Source organism: Corythoichthys intestinalis, chromosome 3 (genome assembly GCF_030265065.1).
Source record: "Corythoichthys intestinalis isolate RoL2023-P3 chromosome 3, ASM3026506v1, whole genome shotgun sequence".
NCBI lineage: Eukaryota > Metazoa > Chordata > Actinopteri > Syngnathiformes > Syngnathidae > Corythoichthys > Corythoichthys intestinalis.
Window position 1 is genome coordinate 43,710,131 of NC_080397.1, and position 22,029 is coordinate 43,732,159.

The 22,029-nt window shown below is 38.3% G+C and overlaps 2 protein-coding genes across 2 annotated transcripts in view; both read left to right on the forward strand.

The window, feature by feature from the left end:
* Positions 1–936: 936 nt before the first annotated feature.
* On the forward strand, positions 937–15,063 carry zfand5a (zinc finger, AN1-type domain 5a). Its single transcript, XM_057832597.1, has 6 exons — positions 937–1,136; positions 3,637–3,798; positions 4,183–4,285; positions 4,365–4,450; positions 13,290–13,418; positions 13,493–15,063. The coding sequence occupies exons 2-6, from the start codon at positions 3,639–3,641 to the stop codon at positions 13,639–13,641; spliced, it is 627 nt and encodes a 208-aa protein (XP_057688580.1). The 5' UTR covers positions 937–1,136; positions 3,637–3,638; the 3' UTR covers positions 13,642–15,063.
* A 4,208-nt stretch (positions 15,064–19,271) lies between these two features.
* Positions 19,272–22,029, forward strand: part of snrnp200 (small nuclear ribonucleoprotein 200 (U5)) — a 29,660-nt gene continuing 26,902 nt past the window's right edge. Inside the window, exons 1-3 of the mRNA XM_057831802.1 lie at positions 19,272–19,540; positions 19,726–19,889; positions 20,905–21,076. Of these exons, the coding sequence (XP_057687785.1) occupies positions 19,496–19,540; positions 19,726–19,889; positions 20,905–21,076 (381 nt within the window). The 5' untranslated portion in view covers positions 19,272–19,495. The remainder of the gene's footprint in view (positions 19,541–19,725; positions 19,890–20,904; positions 21,077–22,029) is intronic.

Consider the following 22,029-nt stretch of genomic DNA (forward strand, 5'->3'; position numbering starts at 1 on the left):
TTAGTGGTGTTTCCCCCACCTCCACAACATTGACACCTTTTTACATTACTTTCAGTGGCTTGTGCTGGCCGAAAAAAACGTCCTCTTTGAAGGGGTTGAAGGAGGCGGCACGTTGTATTTCTGTTGGTGAGGTTGTGTGAGTATGCGTGTGTCTGTGTGGCGAGAGGAGGGGGCGGGGGGTCAAGTCATCAGCCAATCAAACGTGTGTCTGAGGGGGAAAAAATGGACTGGCACATTCAGCAAGTGAAAAGGGATAAATCTAAGCCTGAACATAATGAAAATAATTCACTTGATAATGGTAGGGTACTTTATTCTATCCTTACAACATATGGGAAGACAATCAAAATTACTCATATAACTGAAGTCATTGTATAATGCAAATAAAGTGGCTTAAAAGTTGGTGGGGTCAATTTGAGCATCCTGAAAAGTTAATAGTGTTATGTCCCGACCGTCCCTATGCAAACCTGCGCCCTTGCTTGAAGGTAATGTATGTAATTATTATATATGAAAGTAAATTTGAAAATATCTGAGTCAGTAATAATATTATTTTAACGTGTGTGTGTAAGCGACATGGCACCCGATAAATCTTTCAGATAGTGTACTTAGGTGGGCAAAAAACAAGCAGCAAAGAACATACTGTACTGTGTAGCCTACATTATCATCCACCCTTGTGTCTTTTCATATCAGTGGTGTCAGCGCTGCAGCAGAATTTACGCTCTCGACTGTTTCGGCTGATTACTCAATAAAAAGTAGGATAAAAAAGGTTGTTGTCCTTGTAGGTGGATGACGAATTGATGTGTAATAAAGGCTAGACAGGTTGTGCGCATGCGCATGGCGGAACTGTAATCCGGGGGGCTCCGCGGGCAGCCAATCGGGACACGTTGTTTCACCCGTGACACCATCCGCCACTCCTCTTACTAAAGAAGGAAACAAACATCCACCCAGAAAGAGCTGGAGATCACCAGAGAGAGAGAAGGAACGGGAGGGCGAGGAAGGGAGAATTTAACCCATCCGAACAAGGCTTGAAACGGATAAGCACGCCACGTTTAGACGAAAGAAGGACGTCTGCCACGTTCCCCCCCCTATTAACATCCATTTCCCCCCGTCGCTTGGCGAGACACGTCGATTTTTATCAGGTAATTTTCTTCGATTCATGATCTCTCCGATTACATATTATTATTAATGTTTGTTACTTGTTGAGGTAAAAGAAAAAAAGCTGCTTTTGTGGGAATGCGATGTCAGCCAAAGCGACCTTTAACGGTGGATTGAAAGGTCAGGTGGTGTGTGCGTAACGATCTCGTGTGTTGTGTCGGAGAAAGGATAAACAAGCTATGTTTATTTTTCATTTTTGCTGCTGGGAAGTCTTTACTAGTAGCATTGCAACCACTTTGCGTTCATGTCAGGAGCCCACGAACGTGACTGTCTGCTTTGGGGGAAAAACATGAGGGGGAGAGATAGCTGGTGCTTGTTCCTGTCTCTGTGGTTCTAGATGGCCCAAGCTGGGGGATGGGGTACCAAAACCAGATCATTCCTGTCGACAAGTTGAACATTTACATGTCGAATAGACAAGCAAAGCGAGATAAAGGAGGCGAAACTGTGTAAATCAGCGTAAAAGGGCCAAGTACAGCTTTAACAAGTGGTGAAATTAGTTTCTTCTTCAGGGTAATTCGAGGTTTAATCTGTGTTGCTTTAGGGCTATTGTGGTTAGTCATCGGTTGCAGCTTTATTTTTTCGTTACATTTTGTTACATGTTGGTTCTGAACACGATGGATGTGTTAAATGATTTCGGTAACATGAGAAACTGTAGCCCCTAATGTAATGTCCAAACAGGAAACAAGAAGAATGCAGACAAAGGGAGAAACAAAGGCGGCAGACAGCACACTGTCTAGACTGTTTGATTTAACATCACTTCTCCCCACTTCCGGTTGCTCACTATTTCTGTTATGTTTATTTTTCTTTTATACATAGTATGACAACAAAATAACAGTTCTGTCTTTCTGTTCTGTCCAGTGTGACTCAGTAGTTTTCAGTGTAGCAGGGCCTGAAATATGAGCTCAGCTTCCTGCTGATATCTGTGTAGTCAACCAAAGAGGAAGACCAACCGTGGTCTGTAGTATTTTGAAACTGCCATTCATTTACCATTTACAGAAATACAAGTTGGGTTGATTACAATTCAGTGTTTTTATGTGCTATGAATCAAATATTGACCAATGAAACTGTGCGTTAACAGAACAGAGAAACCAGGTACAGCTCAAAGGTGTTTAAGGATTATTTTGTGTATCTCTCCATGTCTCAACATCCTTCTTGCTTGATGTGTTGGGTGTCTTTACAAGCTAGCTATTGGTCTGTTGATGAGATTGTAAGAGTAGGGCTCCAATGTATTTATATGCTGTATGTTGACTTAATTTTGGTAGACACTTAATAATCCTGTAGAAAATTGGCATTCGGTGGTGATTCTTATTGATTTAAATATATTATTTTAAGTCCAGTGGATTCAATCGTAGTTTTAAAAGGCTCTAAACTTAGCACTGAGCTGATGAGTGAAGAATATACACCAGTCAGCAGATGAACATGTGACAGGAAGGCAGAGAAGGTCACTGTGGGCTTTTCCGTGGAAACCCTTTGTTGACGTGCATGCACAAGGGAACAAGTAGGGGAGGGTGGTTTACGATTTAAAACGCTTGTGTTGGTGAGGTCAAGACACCTTTTCTGTGCAGTGAAGGCAGTCTGAAACAACTGTCAGTAAACTTGCAACATAAGACTGTTTGAGCATGTTTGTAGGCGAAATATTGATAAGTAAGCAGCTGCTATGTGACGGAACTGTGTCAAAGGTTACTCAAGAAAGAATTTGGAGTGTTGCTTTGTCAGCTGGTTGCTTTTCATATGAGTTAACTCATCGGTTAGCTATCCCAGTTGAAAAAGATTGGACGTCTTTCGCTGTCAGTGGCTGTGAATGAGTTAATAAGCTGTTTGGTTTGAGCTTCAGAACAGAACATCCTCAAACATTAGCCTTCCTACCTTCCCACATTTATTCAATCACAAAGGACTGTTTTTGAAATGTGAAGTTCCCCATTACACAACCTCCGTTTTTCTTTCATCATTATGTCATGCGACTACAAGTTTTGCCTAGAGAACATTCATGTTTACTGGATGATTGTGTAAGGGAGGGAGCAAGACTAAGGAAGTTTCAAAAGGCCCTATTTGGTAAACCAGCTGGAGGGTGGAATTTCCCTCATAATTATTCTTTCATTATTATGTCTATATTTTCTATCTTTTATACCGCTGCCAACTTGGTTTGTTAATTATAGTTGTGTAGTAAACACAATTGTCAAATGATGATGAGTCGTAAATTATCACGCAAAAGGAAGACAAAACTGAGTGCCAGAATTCACACAATGTTCTATTAAGCGGGAACGCGTAGTAGGTCGTCATAGCTGTGACACGTCATGAGGGCGAGTTTTCCTGGATGACAAATGGTGCGTCAGCTCCGGGAAAGAGTCATGCCAGTGATCGCTTGAGGGGAAGGTTGAACAATACTCCTTTTTCTGTCAGGTGTTGATTTCTTTAGCAATTTACACAATGAGTGTTTTAAAAAAAAAATCTCACCCCCACTTGCTTTCTTTGTCACATTTTCAGTTATGGCCCAAGAGACAAACCAGAGTCCGGTGCCCATGCTATGTGCCACAGGCTGTGGTTTCTATGGCAACCCAAGAACCAACGGTATGTGCTCTGTATGCTACAAGGAACACCTGACACGGCAGCAGAGCAGTGACCGGATGAGCCCCCTGAACCCTATGGGTATGTCCGACTTTTTCCGGACAACACAACCATTGTGCTGTTATAGCTAAAGTTGATGTCTGTAATAGTGTAAGAGGTATCGTTTTAAAATCAATTTATGACCCTCCTTCAGCATGTGTTTATTCCCAGTAGCCCCTGTCCACCCTCTCTGTTTTTCCGCTCTGTGTAATGAAAGACAGCTGCTTTCCTTAGTGGCAATATTCAAGGTTACAGACACTCTTTTGGTCAACCGTGGGAGTCAATGTCACAGTCTTTATTTGTGCTTATCTCTAATTATGAGTGCTAAAGAGGAACACAGAAAATCTGTATCGCATATTTCTTTTTAATAGTTTCAACTTTAGTCATTTTGTGCTGAGTCTAATGAAGGTATCTCTGCTCAAGCAGGCTCAACTTCTAGTCCTACCTCAGAAGCCTCTGCAATCCAGAGACTAGAAGCTAGTCTAGCTAAAGTTGATGCCTCCCCTGCCTCCTCGCCAGACATGTCTAGGTCAGTATCAAAAGTATATGACCAACATAGTCTTGGCTGCTGCTTTTACCTCATGTTTCCCTCCGTTTCTCATCCCTAGAACTGTTCAAGGATCGCTTCCTGTGACACAACAAATGACAGAAATGAGCATCTCAAGAGAGGACAAGCCTGAATCCCTAGAACCTGGTAAGCACGCACGTGTATTCTATTCAAGCAGACATTTGATGCACTTGCAGCTGACAGCTCACGCGCAGTCTCCTTTGAGCCATGTTGTATTCCTTCAGCTCGACCACGGGGTTTTCTTTCTGCATCGAAGAAAGCAAAGCTATCTAAAAATAGACCTGTTTAAAAATAACTCCACTTCAGAAGACATTTTTGGAGTAGCTTCTGGCTACCAAAAAGCCATTCACTGGGACTGTAAGGGGTAATTTCAAGACGGAGACAATGCTAATTACTGCGTGGGAAAAGAAAAGAGTTCTAAAAATATTTATGTACATTTTATTTACATGTTTGAACACTTACACACGTATCGTATGAGGGAGAGTGAGAGAATGTTAAAAATGGGGGGGGGGTGACGTTACTTCGCGGTGTTTAACATTACGCAGTTGCTTCTGGTCCCTATTATCATCGACAGTTGAGGGATCGCTGTCGTTCCTTATTACCTCATTCAATGCCATTGACAGTAGTAGATGCCTGGCATTGAATTATTATGTTTCAATGCAATTGACAACAATAGAAATTAAATTCATTTTGATTCATTCATTGCCAGCCCAGGTACATGTACAATATTTTGGGTATGTGTTTTGGTAGTTGGTAAATGAAGCAGTTTTACTGTCATGACAAAAGTCTTGTCGCTTATCTATTTTGTAGAAACAATTGCTAATAACCTGACTTTTAATTATTCAATTGGTTTCAGAAATGGCTCATATGAAAGCTAAGACCCTCCCAGATGATGTTAAAAGTACAAAAATATATTTGTTTCACTGAAAAAAGATTTATCATTTAATGAAGACATAAAGGTCAAATTTTGGCAAGACAAACGTTTTGTCGCCACAAAAAGTAGTGTGAAAATTGAACAAAAAATGTATGTCAAATACAAAAACATGTTACATAATATAAGCGAATTAAGTAGTGGTGCTGCGAGATCCAAATTTAATATTTTTTATGCCTTCCATCCATGGGCTTCGGCAAGGATTCATACAATTTATTTTTTACAATTTGTAATTAAAATTCAGGTTATAAGCAATTGTTTCTACAAATGGTAAGCGACAAGACTTTTTTCAGGGACTGTATATTAAAACACACATTGACAGTGGTAGGCAGTAAATCCATTTTGAATGGCAATGGCAGCGAATGAGTCAATTTATGGAATAACATTAAAAAATTTACAAGGAAGGATTTTGATCTGTTTCCTTAATTTCTTTGTTTTAAGTGGTTATATGCCAAAGTTACAGTGCAGTCGATGCAAAAACAGCTATGTTTCATCTATTGTTGTTAATAGCAGCAAATGACACCTTAACATTAAATCCCAGGTGATTTTTTTTCATGAAATGAAAAAAAACACAGAATTTCACTTTTCTGATGTTAACAGTGGATAAAAATTTCAATAAAAGGCAGTACTATATTTCCAGGAAGTCACTGCCCAACATGGAGGCAGACATGTTGTCAATGCTTATACTATTTTAGCCAATCAAATATTAATCACAGATTGCACACCCTTTCTTATGATGTCAAAAATACTCTTTATTATAAGCACTTATCCTCAAGTTTATCCGTGTCTATGTGCGTGGGTATAACTGATGTCACAAAAGGGCTGCGCTTGTAAGTGGTGTCCTTTTGTGTGTCTGTGTGGTCTGTGCACTGCAAATTTATTACATCTTTATCATATTATTTTTCTTAAATCTAGTCAAATAATATTTTCCAACTTGTGTTGAGTGTTAAAGACTAGTTAACAGATTAATGTGTCTGATTATTGCATTTATTTAAAGTAAATATTACTATCTGGTTTTATTAAGCCCACACATCTAAAAGTTGGTAATTTTTCACCTAAATCCCCCAAAAATTGCTTTCATTTGATGTTTTGAACAAAACTATTCTTGAATTAAGAATGTTTCTGACAAACAAGCTTTTTTTTTTTTTTTTTTTTTTTTTTTTTTTTAAGATATACTCATGTATTGCTTAAAATAAGTCTGTTAAGCTTATTTTCAGCTAGCTATTTTTCATTTATTTCAAGAAATCTGAGTAAAAGTTACTTGAAGCACCGGCTGATAATTTCACCTATTTCTAGTAGATTTACACTGAAAACAAGGGAATCTAACTAGTTTTAAAGGGAACCTCGGACTGGAAGACTTGTAGGCTCTAATAAGCCACAATTGTTCTCTTACTAAAATGTGTTTTTCGAAACACATAAAATATTGCCATTGATTTAAAAATCTAAAATAATTAGTGCATCTTTTGACCTACGGAGGGCGCCATGTTTTATGCTCACAATGGACCCTCGTGGTGATGACATTTTTTGCTCACTAGACCAGGGGTGGGCAAATTATTCCACAAAGGGCCGCAGTGGGTGCGGGTTTTTGTTCATACCCATCATGAGGACAGCCTTTAACCAATCTGGTTTCTTGCAAGTGCAATCAGTTGATTGCAGTCAGGTGCTTCTTGTTTCCACTGAAACCTCATTGGTTAAACTGTCTGTGCTGAATCAGTTGGAACAAAGACCAGGACCCACTGCGGCCCTCAAGGACCGGTTTGCCCACCCCTGCACTAGACGAACACTACCGATGTTCTGCAATTCCTTCCCACGCGGCGAGACGTCTACACTGTAAAATATTAAAAGTTGACTTTACTAAAAAAATATATGCAAACTTGCTGCCTTAAAAAAATTAATTTATGTTGACTTAGATGAATTAGATTTGATTAACTTAATTATTGTGAGTTGGCAGTACTCAAATTAACTTAAAAAATTTGGATTATAGTCACTTGTTTTTATTGAGTTGGCAGTACTCAAACTAACTAAAATAACTGGTTTACAGTAACTTGTTTATTTTGAGTGCACAGTACTCCCATCATATTCAGGTCAACTTAATTTTCTTGACCTAAAAGAATTCCACAATAGAAATTACATCTGCACATACTAATTTCATTAAAAACACATTATCTAACAGTAATGACCCCCAAAACACAATAAATGGAGAACACTCATTGGATTAATTCAATGGAATTAAAATTTACTTTAAAATGCTCAAAAGTGCATTTAATGAGAGACACTGGCTCCTGGCAGGCTGAACGGTGTTTGGTTAATGCTCAGTATCAATGAACAATCAGTGGATTAATTATAAACCTACTTTTGCAAACATTTTGCACCTCATACAAAGTATAAGTACCTAAAATAACCTTTTGCTACAGAAATTACGGAATACCTGAACTGCATCAATGTCCACTCCTATCCTGTAATTTCCAAAGACTAACAGGCGAGATCCTATTATCATAATTTCAGGACATTAACTCAGCATTGAAGACATGGCGTCAAACTAGTTTCCCATTACAACATGAGCTTGAGCTCTGGTAAAGCTAACAGTTCTGATTTCTCCAACAATATTAGTGATCAAAACTGGAACTACAATCAACATTGTGCCATGGTTTAAACTGTGCAGCAGTGATAAAATAAACATAAAAATACAGAACTCTTTTTAAAACACACAACTCAGTTCAAATTCAAATTTCACTTTAACACCTGATACAGTAAACAAGATACTTGTTTTTTTTCACATCACTAAAAGAGTAAATGCAAAACGTGTACTGGAGTTATACACCTGAGAAACCTAAAATCTTACCAAGAATATGTGTCTTATTTTTATTCAAATTCTAATTTCATATTAAGCTTTTTCCTCAAAAAAAAAAAAAAAAAAAAAAAAAAAAAAAAAAAAGTAATTTCTATTCAAAAATATTTCATTAGTATATATATATTATTATTTTTTTAATCAAAGAAAAAGTCATGTCAATCAAAAAAAATTGTTTGAATGCAAAAATAAATTTGTAAGTCAAAAAATATGTTTGAAAACTATTTTTCTTTGAAATTTTTTTTTAAAAATTTAATTCTTTTTTTTTTATTGAAACAACTTTTTTGATTGATGTAATTCTGCGTTTGGACCACATTTTGGCTAGGACATTTGTGTCTTTATTATTCAATCCAAAAATAAGTTGCTTCAAACAAAAAATGTATATTTTCAAAATAAAATCACTTCAATTAAAAAAAAAAAAAAAAAAAAAAAAAAAAAAAACAATTGTAGAAAAAAAGGTTTGAATGTGAAAAAATATTTGAGACTCAGAAATTTACGCTTTATTTTTCATTGAAACTGTTTTCTTTGATCGAAGCAATCCTTTTTGTTTTTGAGCCATATTATGGGTAGGACATTTGTGCCCAAATTATTCAATCCCAATAAAAGTTGCTTCAATCAAAAAACTGTTTTTAACCAAAGAAAAAAAAACTTTTGCAAAAATATTTTTTTGAAAAAAATTTTTTTTTTTAATTTTTATTTTTTAATTGACGTGTCACTTTTTTTTGAAAAGCAAAAAGTTTTAAACTTTTTTTTTTTTTTTTTTTTTAAAGGTGGAAAAAGTTTTGAAGGCACTTTTTTTTTTGAAGTGGAAAAAGTTTTGAAGGCATTTTTTTTCGGTTGAATCATTTAGACTCGAAGATCCAACTTCAACGCTACTTGTGACATGTTTGAGTGGCAGGTGATTACGCCAATGGCATAAAAGCAGGAAGCAAAAATAATGAACACCAGGGCTCCATCCAGCCATCGGACTCTGCTCGAGTCCAAGCCGAAAATAGGGCACCGGTACGGGGGTGTGACATCGGCATCTCACCGGTGTGCCGGCGATGGTACGGTGCCCTGTTGCGGCACACTGGCGGACCCCGATATCACTACCCCGGCGCGGAGGCCGGCTGTTGAGTAGACGGCCCGCGACTGACACGACATTCATTCAAAGCTGAAGCGACGGGGCTCCCGGCGCGGGCTACTGGGCAGGCTAGTGTCGGGCCACTCGTCGGCCACTCCCATACCGGCGCGTCGCGACACTGCGGTTGGACCCCGATTGCCAACCGTCACGTCAGGGCAGTGGGTGAAGTTCCCCTCTTGAATCACATTAAGCAGCAGCGCACCATACCAGCGCGGGCACTCCGGTGAGATGCCGATGTCACCCCCCCGTACCAGTGCCCTATTTTCGGCTTGGACTCGAGCAGAGTCCGATGGCTCGATGGAGCCCTGGTGGCCATTAGTCATTCTTTTATGCCATTGGTGTAGTCACCTGCCACTCAAACATGTCGGAAGTAGCGTTGAAGTCGTATCTTTGTGTCAAAATGATTCAATCGAAAAAAAAGTGCCTTTAAAACCTTTTCCACTTCAAAAAGAAAAAAAGAAATGCGTTCAAAACTTTTTCCACTTTTAAAAAAAAGTTTTAAACTTTTTCCTTTAAAAAAAAGTGACACGTCAATAAAAAAATATATATATTTAAAAATATATATATTTTCAAAAAAATATATTTTTGCAAAAGGTTCTTTTTCTTTGATTAAAAATAAGTTTTTTTTTATTAAAGCAACTTTTATTGGGATTGAATGATTTAGACACAAATGTCCTACCCACACTATGGCTCAAACACATTTCACATTTCTTTGCTTTTGTGTGCAGTGAAGGTCGAATAAATACTGCTCTGAAAGTTAGTCTTGATATGGGCAAGTAACCATTTGCCTCAGCTTAAGATGTCCTCGCAAATGGGTAAAGAAGTCTGCTCCTGAGCAGGGCTCCACAAAGTTGCACAACTGACTGTCAAATGCAGTTTCTCCACTTTTGCCTGCATCTTTTTGAGAGTGCCATGTCGATAGGTGTACTTTGAGTGCATTAAAAGATTTAAATGTGCAGAGGCAGTCCTTATGAAGACATGGGAGTAGGGATGTCCGAGTGTGGTATCCATGTTTTAAGCGGTAATGCTTAAGCAAGTAGGCTCTTTTCAGCAGAAAATGTGCAGTACTTGCAAGTCCACTGCATTAGAGAATACTGCTTTGGTTGACCTGAAAAGACATGATAATTTCAGCATTGAGAACTTGTTAGAAAAAAAAAAAGTTAAATTTTTTCTTAACAGTCACAAATTAAAATGTCCAATTATTTTTAATCACAAATTAAAATCTGCAATAAATTATTTTAATATTCACAAACTAAAATGTTTAACAATGAGTTATTTTTAAATTAACGTAATTGATTATTTTTGAACATTCAAATTGAGATGTACAATTAATTTCTTAATCCATCTGTAAAAACATTAATGCATGTTTGTTATCCCAACCCATGAAACAAATACAAATATTAAATGATTCATTGATCAGTGTATGAAACATACCTGTAATTGCTGAGACTGAGGTATGTGTGGACTTTTGACCATTTGCTTCAGCCTGATTGGGGGATGGTGAAAAAGAACACAAAATTAAGGCAACAATTTCAAAATATAGGCACATAAATGACCAACCTTAAACACACCAGGTTGTTATGGCGTCGAGTGTGATCTCGGCACTCTTTCTATCTGTATTCCTATATTAGGTTAGACCAAAGTTAAAGTGGTGAAATAACAGGGGGAAATGTGATCTAGTCCTCTGATTTTTGCTATTAATGCATTTTAAAACAATTTCAAATTATCAGTGCAGTTTGATCAAACATGGAGGGGGAGCACTGCACATGAAGAAAAGCAAATGGAAGGGCAGATGACAAACACTCTAAAGCAGGGGTCCCCAAACCTTTTCCTGTGAAGGCCACATGACTTTTCCCTTCTCTGATGAGGGGCCGGGTCAGTTTGTAACAGAAAAAGTGTGACGATTGCAGCAGTGCCTAAATGTAAAAAAATTATTGTTTTTCAGAAAGCCATAATTAAATAACCCTTTCTGAATTCTTCTTGGAACAAAATAAAATAAAAATAATTATAACATAATATAATATCATATAATAATGAATAATAATAACACAATTAATTAAATAGATAATAACCAAATAACCCTGTCTGGGTTCTTCACAGAAAAAAGCCAGGAAATAATAACACTATTGGGGGGGGTTCAGGGGGCCGGACCAATTGTGGAGGCGGGCCGTATCCGGCCGGCCCGCGGGCCGTAGTTTCGGGACCCCTGCTCCAACGCAAGAACCGATTACGTTGGCGCACATAAGGTCTGACTGTGCATTTAGCTCTTACCTGAGCCGAAATAGACAGGCTGAAGCTGACTTAATTCTAGCACTAACTCTGTAAATAAATCACTTTATCGACATTTCTAACATTTTTACGTGAGAAAGTAGCCGTTTAGATCCACAACGTGCAAATTCGGCGCTACTCAAGCTAGCCGTAGTGATTAAGGCACTTCCTGTTAGTTTCACAAAATAAAACACCCGCTAACGATAGAATTAGTGTTTTTATTTTTAAAACAGGAAGCGAACCTCCCCTCGGTCTACCTAACTTAAAACCGCTCGGTAACTGTTTTAAATCGGTTTTAAAAACCTCTCCCATCGCCTAAAAACGTTACGAGCCCCGTCTGTCAAGAATTCAAAACGCCGGCCGGCATAAAATGGGAGTCTACCATAAACTGTAGTCTACATTTGTTTCTGAAAATGATGAGGTTCCTGTCACGGTCATATAGCATGCTTGCTAGCGGTGATATTTGATGTAATTGACACTTCTCCTCCCTGGCAGCACACAGGCTACTACACTACAACAAGACAAATCGACGGTTTACAAAAGAGTAAAATATGTACTTACCAAATCAGTGTGCTGAGGACAAGTAAACCCACAATGGCGAAAATAACTGAGAAAGGTGTTGGAAAGAGCGCGAAAGTGGGCAGGGCAGATCTGCGCATGTCTGATAGAACGCCCAAAGGACACTGGGTACAAGAAATTATTTTTTCTAATTTGACTTAACTGGGATATATCAAGTTAAGCAAGTACTCCAACCCCAAATTACTACTTACTTATTTAAAAGTAGTGTTCACAACAGGTTGATGAAAATTGAGTTTAGTTCACTTATCACATTTAATTAATTTGAATGTTAGCATTTACAGTGTACACAATGCTCAGTGCTCTTGCACAAGCATCCACATGCATGCGCACATCGGTTAAAACAGCGAGTCCTCACTATTTGTTTTTTTTAAATTGAGTTTTCAATTACCTTTTCATTGCCTCAAAATACTTTTTGCATTAGTTTCCCTCTCATACTTTTAAACATTGTGTTTTCTTGTGGTAGTTATAAAGCAGATTGTTGATCTGTTGTCCACATTAGTCATGTAGCATATTTAAACCACCCTTTTGTATATTACATCGTTTAAGTATTTTCTTAAGGCATCTTTAGTATGTTCTGTCTGTATGCATCTAAACAAAACAAGCTGAAAGTGCACGGTAGTGTTTTGGGTGTCAAATTTGCCTCTTGTGGGGTGTTTCGCTGGTGTAGCACATTCTAGCAAAACCCTTTTTTTTTTTTCCTACTCTCGTCTCATCCCGTCTTTCCTGTTTATTTTGCTTTTGCTGCTCGCTTTGTGAAATATCGACAGCACTGTTATGCTCATTAATGTTCCTCTCGAGTTCAAATTGAAAGGGTTGAAAAGATAACATGTTTATGTCGCTAGAGTCATACTCTGGAAGCTCGGCAGTGTAACCATGTGACGTCACCACCCTGTAATGTCAATAACAATGGCGACCTACTATTTAAACTAATTTTACAAATTACATAAAAACAAAAACCTCAAGAGGGGTTTTAATATCGAATGATTTTAACTCATAATAATTTTTATCTTTTGAGAACTACAAGTCTGTCGATCTGTGGATCCCTTTAAGGAGGTGTGTGAATTCAGTGTGTGTGTTTGCGCATAATGTCTGCATTAACAGGTCTTAAGAAATTTACAATTTGCGTATTTATATACTTGGACTGTCTTGGAAATGAAGGTAATTTATACTTGGATGTTGTCTGTCCCTTTAATATTGTTTTATCTTCACTCCACAGTTGTAACCCAGCCAGCTGCCTCTATCCCAACTCCGATAGCTTCTTCCAGCAGTGATGATAGCAAAGATGACTCGTCCAAGCCCAAGAAGAACAGATGCTTCATGTGCCGCAAGAGAGTGGGCCTTACAGGTATGTGGTTGGGAGTTTGTTGAAAATGACCTCTTTTTTTTTTGTATTTTGTTATGAACTTTTTGTGCTTTCAGGATTTGACTGTCGCTGTGGAAACCTCTTCTGTGGTATTCACCGGTACTCCGACAAGCACAACTGCCCCTACGACTACAAGGCTGAAGCAGCTGCCAAGATCCGTAAGGAAAACCCTGTGGTGGTGGCTGACAAGATCCAGAGAATATAAATCTCGCAAGGCAAATGATGCAAGTGGCAGTGATGAAGATAACACTTTTTTTTTTTTTTTTTTTTTTAAGACTGAAGTGTTTCACCTTTGGAATTGAGCACTGGCATTTGAGGCTAAGTGAGGATGGAAAGGACTTGATTTACAAAATTAAAACCTCAAGAAAAAGAAAAAAAAATCCTGTCTGAGGGAGATGCATGAATGATCACTTTGCTCCCCTTTTAATTCATTCTTTTGTTAGTTTTTATCCTATTTTCTGTGGTGTGACTTTTTCTTCCCAAGAATACATATTGTCTTATATTGAGAAGCCCAGAGTAAATGTCCAAGATAAGCTGCGCGCCTCTCACCTTAACCAGGCATACTGTGCCAAACTGTAGACCGCCATTCTTGCCCAGACCCTGTCATGTGTCAGACACTGATTCCAGAGTTGACTGTCCCCCAAAATGTTGCACAAGGGGTTCTGTTACTTTGTCTCTGTCTTTCCTGGCTTTACCTACCTCAAAGTTGTTCCATTCGCCTCGTCGCCCGCCCCCCCCCCCCCCCCCCCCCCCCCTTTGTCCCTATGTGCTCATCTGCTGTGACCTTAGCAGAGCAACAGGTCACCTCCAATCCGCCTCAGTGACCCCTCTGATCAGCATTCTTATGTTGACTGATTGGTTTGATTGTGATGAGGCTCATTCTTGTTTAATCATCGAGGTATAGTGCAGGACAGGGACAAACATACTTTCACTGATGTAAAACCCTAGTGGTGGGCATTAAGGGTGCATGCACGAGAGTGACAGGCTGAAAGGATGGAGGATTCACAGCTTATAGTTGAATGAATTGGATTTATGCATACAGAAGAGTTTCCTGAAAATAAGCCCTCAGTGTAATTGAGTTGCAGGCATTTTTACTTGCTCAGACAATTATTATGTTAGATCCCTTCACATCAATCTTGTTTGCTTGGTGGTGCATGTATTCAAGGCATATGTGCACCATACTTTAGTCTTTGTTTTTTATTGATTTAAGTGCGCTAACACAATGTTCATGTGGGCAAAGTGTGTGTGTGATTGTTGAGAAACAAGGTTTATCAGCACATGTTTACAGAAAAATACAGGAGCATGCAAGAGCTAGATTTAAATTAAATAAAATATACTAGACTATCATAATTATATGTAGTGTGCGTGTTGTATGCAAGGTGTTTTTTCATGGCTGCCTGACACATTGTACGTATGTGATTTTTGTTAATCTGCCAGTGTGTTCCATTTAAGACAACCATGTATCCGTTTGATTTTTTTCCTCCTCTTTTCGATTCTTAGTTATATGCAAATTTGTACAAAAAAAAGAAAAAAAACTTGATATTTATGTATTGCATATAATCCTGCTATCCAGCATTACCACAGAATAGTATCATGTAAATAAAACTGTACAGAGAGACATTAGCAATCTGTGCTGTCTATGGTCAGTATTTTTAATGTGTGTGTGTTCACATCACTCATGTTGTATTTAGTATTTTAAAACATGTAATGGAAAAGCTGCAAAGCTTGATTTTGTCATTTGGCCAGAAACCTGCTGTTGGGAATAAGATGATGTCATAATATGTGACTCAGCACATGGTGCAGGAACAGGGAAAACAATGCCATGCACCGAAGAAGGCCTCACCTCAGCTAAACCGGTTGCTTAAACTTCGCCTGCTATTACTGGAACATTGGCAGGACACAGACCAACGCTGACAAACGTAATTCAGGCCTTGTCCGAGTCACACAGGTCATACCATACGGAGCGGACTAACCTTGCTTGCGCGTGCACTTCAAAAACAATATGTTCTTTCACACTCCTTTTGAGAGTGAGATCACAGATGGCGTAACTGCAGCAGCTGCCCTGACAGCTGAGGCGTGCTCATGTGGTGTTCCTGTGACAGAATGACAGAGATCACATTGTTTGGACATGGGCCCAGGACAATACAGGATTTAGGCAAGAGATTAAAAAAAAAAAAACAACTTGGACTTCTGGCATTCAATTAGGGGTCACCTTTTAGAATCTAAAACTTCTTCGATGTTGATTAATGTGAAGGCCTTTAAGTTGGATCCACACTTCTGATATAATAACTTTTCTCAAATTACTTTTGATATGTTTCTTAGCAACTGTCTACATTTTCAAAGGGTCACTTCCACTGCACTTCTAGGAAATAATGTGCCATCACTGGTGTGCTATTTTTAGAACAGGCCTGCTCGCTACTCGTGGTCCTTGGGGGCTACCTAGTACCCATGAGCACCATGTTTTTGACCCCTGTGCTAGAAGGGAGGAGGATTCAGCACATTCCTTGTGAGTCGTGGCATGCAACAAATGCTGACCTCCTGTGAGCAAGAGTAAAAGAGTGGGAACAAACGCTTTGTTGACGCTTATCTGCCACCATGACCACACGGTATTTTGTCATTTCCACTAGCGCGTGAAGCCGAGCAGTGTGTCACCCTCCATGTTAGTGTCTGCCATTCTCGGTGTGACTCAACAGGACAAGGCAAGACCGAAGGACAATAACAAAGAGATGTGAAAATTTGGTAGATCAAAGGCATAATATTTACAATTTCTTGATCGTCTTGCATACAGCAACTTCATTCACGGTTTTTGCCCATTTTCATGATGTACTACATATTTTTAGTTCATAAATTATTGTTTTACAAGCAGTACTTTATTGCACATACTTTATAATTTGCAGAGAATACAGTGGTTCCTCAATTTAAGAACGTCTCTACATACAGAATTTTCAGGTTAAGACACGACTCAAGCATAGGGATATAGCCTCCTCTGGTGGCCGAAAATGTCATTGCATGTAATTGACTTTCCTGTATATGAATTTAAAATTAGGACTTTGCCGGCAGAATGTTGTCTATAAATGCTGTTAAGCAATAAAACAAACAACAAAAATGAATAAATAGAACCCCAAAAATATTTTTATAATGGGTCAAAATTATTTTTCGAACAGATCATGTGAGTAGCACCTTAGAGACGGTCATTGGCTTTGCATGGCCAAAACCACCTGTGGACAGAAGATGCAAGATGGATATTCATAATTTTTTTCAAACCACAGCTTTCAAAAGCAATAACAACTACTGAGCGAGAATCAAGCATTGAAGATGTGGACCACGAAATGCCAGAGAGCACCGCCAAAATGTTGAGCGGAGTTTTAGTTTTACCCACTAAAGACGTTGATTGTACAACAGAGCCACCACCGGGCGTACCATATTCAATGGACGACGATATTGGCCAAACATAGCTTTCTTAAGTAGCCTGATTTAGACTTCCGCTCAAAAATGAGGGGAAAGAAAAAAAATGCAAATTTTCAACGTACTATCATAAATATTCATGGCTGGAATATTTAGTCAAAAAGGATGCGGCCTCTACTTCTCCACTAGGTAAGACAGAAAAACACTCGTGCTCACACATCCACGCACACACACACATTTTGGATGCCTGTATGTACAAGCATGGGCTAAGCTACTATCCGAGTATATATCTTTTAAGTTCCTTTTATTGCTGACACTGCGTTTCGGGGTCATCAACTTTCACCCCCCCCCCCCCCCACACACACACACACAGCAACATAAGTCAACGGGAAAATATTACCTCTTGTTATGAAAGAAATTTCATAATACAAAAGGCAAAAATACAGTATGACTGGAACTCACAGCTCCCAGAGTTTACTGAATGTAACATACTTATGTATAGCTGCTCTGCCATTGGCTGTTGCCTCGCATTCCTGGCATTCAATTGGCTAAGAAGGACCTCTACTGTATGAATATGTGTATATCCCAGCGTCCTCTTCATCCGCCCCTTGTGTTCCGACAGCCTTACATGAGTGTATTAACTTTTTTTCTTTATTCTTGTTTTTTTTTACATTGTGCACAGATGTGTGAGTGCTCAGATTTTATGTTTCTTCTGCAATAATCTCATGGTAAAATGTTTTGATGCATTTTTATGCATAAGATTCGTGTCTGAATTTTGGGGGATTTGGAAGTGATTAGGGCTTTTACATGGAAAACGCGTCTCTACTTACAGAATTTCCAAGTTAAGAAAGAACTTCCAGAACCAATTAATTTCGTAAGTAGAGGTACCACTGTACATCTATGTGTACAATATGGAAACATACTGCGTGTATTCAGGCACATCTCAATTAGTCATTTTAATCCATATTAATATTGTACAAAAATTATCTTTTTTTTTTTTTTGCAGTGTATTGATTGTTATTTTTCTCAAGCAGACATAGGCGAACACCTGCGAACAACAAAATCTGAACAAATCCAACAATCTGAATCGGAATTCTGATTCATCAAATGCATAGTAAATCCAAGGGCGTAGGTTTGGTCTCAATATTGGTAGGGACGATAACCCTAATCCTCACAAAAAATAAAAATGGGGCCTTCCTTCAAGTAAAACACTACTGCTTTTGTCCACCAGCACAGCCAAACTCAACAAAAAATGAAAGCTCCTTTGGGCTCTTCAAAGACCACATACATGAAATAAAAATGAAAACTGGGGAGAAGGGGGTAAACCTTGGTTCACTACATTTCTTACAGTTTAATTAACATCAACAGTAGAAAACCTACAGGAGGATATTTCTCTTAAAGCAGCTTCCTCCTAGAGTTCGAGAAATTCATATAGATTAATGTTGTGCTAACTCTGATGCAGGTCGGACTTTCAGTAGCAAAATTAGTGGTGTATTCCCCAGCTCCACAACATTGATGTCTTTTTAAATTACCTACAGTAGCTGCTGCTGGCGGAAAAACACTTCTAATATCCGTTGTGTTCAAAGAGGGCGGAGGAGGCGGCATGCTGTATTTCTCTCGGGGCTGTGAATGCGTGTGTGTGTGCGTGTGCGTGTGGGGGGGTCATGTCATCAGCCAATCAAAGATGCCTTTTAGGGGAAAACATACATCAAGTGAATAGGGGTCATTGTAATTCTGAACATAATGAAAGTACTATAATTCACTTAATGATGGTAGGGTCAATTCTATCCCTACAACGTATCCTATATACAGTACCTGAAGTTAATATATAATGCAAATAAGGTTGCTTAAAAGTTGGTGAGGACAATTTCAGCACCCTGAAAAGTTGCTAGTGGTATGTCCCTACCGTCCCTATGCAAACCTATGCCCTTGAGTAAATCTCTTTCAGGTGGTTTATCCCTGCCTTTATAAAAAAAATCGATCAAGATTATATTGTTTCCTATGTAATTAGATGTTATATTACCACTTCCAAATATTCTAAAAATGATTAAATGTTTTCTCTTTTTCCTACTTCTTTTTTTTCACTGCATGTTTATGTGTTTATGTCAAGAATGCTTTTTGTTTGCTTGCAGCAAACAAGACTTTTTTCTGTGCGCATGATTGAGGTGAACATCCATCCATATTCAACAACGTTAATCGTTTTTCACGATCGCGGGAATGTAGTGACCTGTCGTCAAAAATAACAAAACAAAATATCGTTATTGTTCGAAAACATAAACTGCCACAATTATGATTTTGCACTGTATTCAAATGTTTTAGTTGTTCATATCTCCATTGATTTTCTTATGAAATAATGAGTAAACATAGTCATACCGTTAGAGGGCGCTATATCCGCATCATATGACCTCTGACACCGGAAAAGGAAAACATTTTGTCATCCGCTCGTGTTGCGGCGCTATTGGAACGTAGCCGTAGCGTGAGTTGGACGGAAACGCAAATATTATATCGAAATTTTAACGATACAGCTTCAAGCTACGCGCTGATGATTTCCGCATCTGTTTCCGTGAAGAGCGTGTAAGGAGTACTGTGGTAGATTTGAGCCCGTATCAGATAATTTTTCGAAAGTGTGCTGAAAGCTAACACAAAGTGGCACCATGGCGGATGTTACCGCTCGTAGCTTGCAGTATGAATATAAAGCGGTGAGTATGTTTTTGTACAATACTTAATATAGTAAAATGTATCTGATTCGTCATAATTGTTGACATGGATTTAATACGCTGTAATATTGGTTGATATTTGTTTATTTTATGAGTAGTTCATGACGGTATAACAATTAGCAATTAACCTAGCTGGCTTCATTGACCCAATATGTTTTGAACCGTAGAATTCGAACTTGGTGCTGCAAGCTGATCGCTCTCTGATCGACCGCACACGGCGAGATGAACCTACAGGAGAGGTGCTGTCCCTGGTGGGGAAGCTGGAGGGAACCAAGATGGGAGACAAAGCTCAGAGAACTAAACCTCAAAAATTGGAAGAAAGACGAGACAAGTTAGTACTGTCATTACATTTCTTATGAGGTTTTTGCAAATTAACGTTTCATGAGTAAATACTGTATTGTTTTTCCACATACACTATCTGTAGTCCAAAATAATACGGTTTAAAAAAAAAAAAAAAAATCTTGAAATCGAATATAATGTCAATCTGTACAATTGTGGTTTACGTTGATGTAGTACCTATACTGATCCTTGATTTCTGGTGACACATGCTATGTGTAAAATTACATTTATACTAATTTGGCATGTGCAGGTATGATATTCTGACTGTATGATAACTTTAAGCCAAAATATCACGGTTTCACGGTACCACGGTATTGCAATTACAGCTCTAAAATGTGTTACTTTGACAATCTGTGTTTTAAAAAAAATTATATTTAACAGCATTTTCATTTTTAAAATAAAGATTAGCAAATTGTAACGAAAGTATAATGTTAAAATAAATTTCAAAATTGACAAAATATTCTAAATAAAATTAAAATAAATCATAAATCATATTGGAAGTACTGCCTCCTTGACAGCTACCCTCCAAACACGTTTTACATATCGGTTGGCCTTCCTGTAAGCCACGGCCGTCTGTAACCTTGCTGTGCCTGAAGTATTCCCATACCAGCGATTTCGTTTTCTTCGATGGGGGAAAAAGTTCAGGAGTTTCACCTCCTCCAGCTATCGTGTAGCACAGCTGACTCACTGACATTGAGCAACAACCGGTGGGCGAGGGTTGAGCCTTGCAGTTGTGAGGGATTTCTCCATGCATTTTTGGGACAAAAAATATATTACATTTTAGGGACGGTTTTGAAACCTTGACGTTTTCATTCCACGGTATACCTTGAAACCGGAAATCGGCACATGCCTAATACAAATAAAACTAGACGATAATAGAAAGCTATGTGTTAAGCTTGAATACAATCACTAAAATTAAGAAATGTTAAAATCAACATTGTGACTTTTTTTTTTATACATATAAAACATGTCCTCAAATAATCCCTTTTATTTCTCTGTTCAAACAGGAGGCGAAAGAGGGATGAGGACAGACATGATATCAACAAAATGAAGGGCTTTACTCTCCTGTCAGAGGGCATTGATGAAATGGTTGGAATTGTATACAAACCCAAAACCAAAGAAACGAGAGAGACCTATGAAGTTTTGCTCAGTTTCATCCATGCAGCTTTGGGAGATCAGGTCTGTGAATGCGACATTTTAGTATGCCTGTCACGATATGCAATAAATCTGTTATCGCACTGTAAATAAAAATGAGAGCGGGAATATTCCCAGCTGCGATTTATCGCCCCGTGTGTGTTTGGGTGTGCTGCGTTCACTAGGCACACGAGCGTGTTGATTGCATATGAGACTCCAGTTCCTTTCACAGATATTTACTGGTTATCAATACACCATAGAATTAAAGTTCAGGCAAACAAAATAAGGAGACACATCTGTATTAAACATTGTAAAACGTTAGCATTGCTACATTGAGGGTAATGGAAAAAAGGCAACGTACGAACCTCTTTAGCCTGCTATAAAACATTGGCAGTCTCCTCCAAAACGCAAACTTGCAGTCAAAAGGTGACATTTCACACATGAAAACTCGCTGGTTTACAGCAAACGATATAATTTTTTTTTTTAAAATCTATTACTGATACCACATGCATGACGAAAATAAAGTGTTTTTTTTGTTGTTGTTGTTTTTTAAAAACCGAGTGTAAAGTTTGCGGTTGTGCTTGGCAAACATGTTTCCGGTGAACATTCTTAAAATAAAAGCACATCATTTTCAACATGCAAATGAAGATTTCTGGAGTTAATCTCACATCAGATTCTACATTAAGGATAGCTTTTGAAAGGACACCAATTACGAAAAATATAAGTGGTAATGAATAATTTGGCTTCAAATTAGCATACATGCGCACTGCAGGCCAAAATGACAATATTTTTGGATCAAATACATAGAGGTGTGCGAAATTTCCAATTCTTAGATTATTTGTGATTCGGCCGTGGAAGATTCGAGAACGATTCACAAATATCCAAATTCCGATTATTGAATTATACCAGGTAAAGCGGAAGTACAACACAGTCAGCGCGGTCTTTGGGATGCAATGAGGAACGGACCGAGAGTAAATATCATGTTCAACTCATGCCGC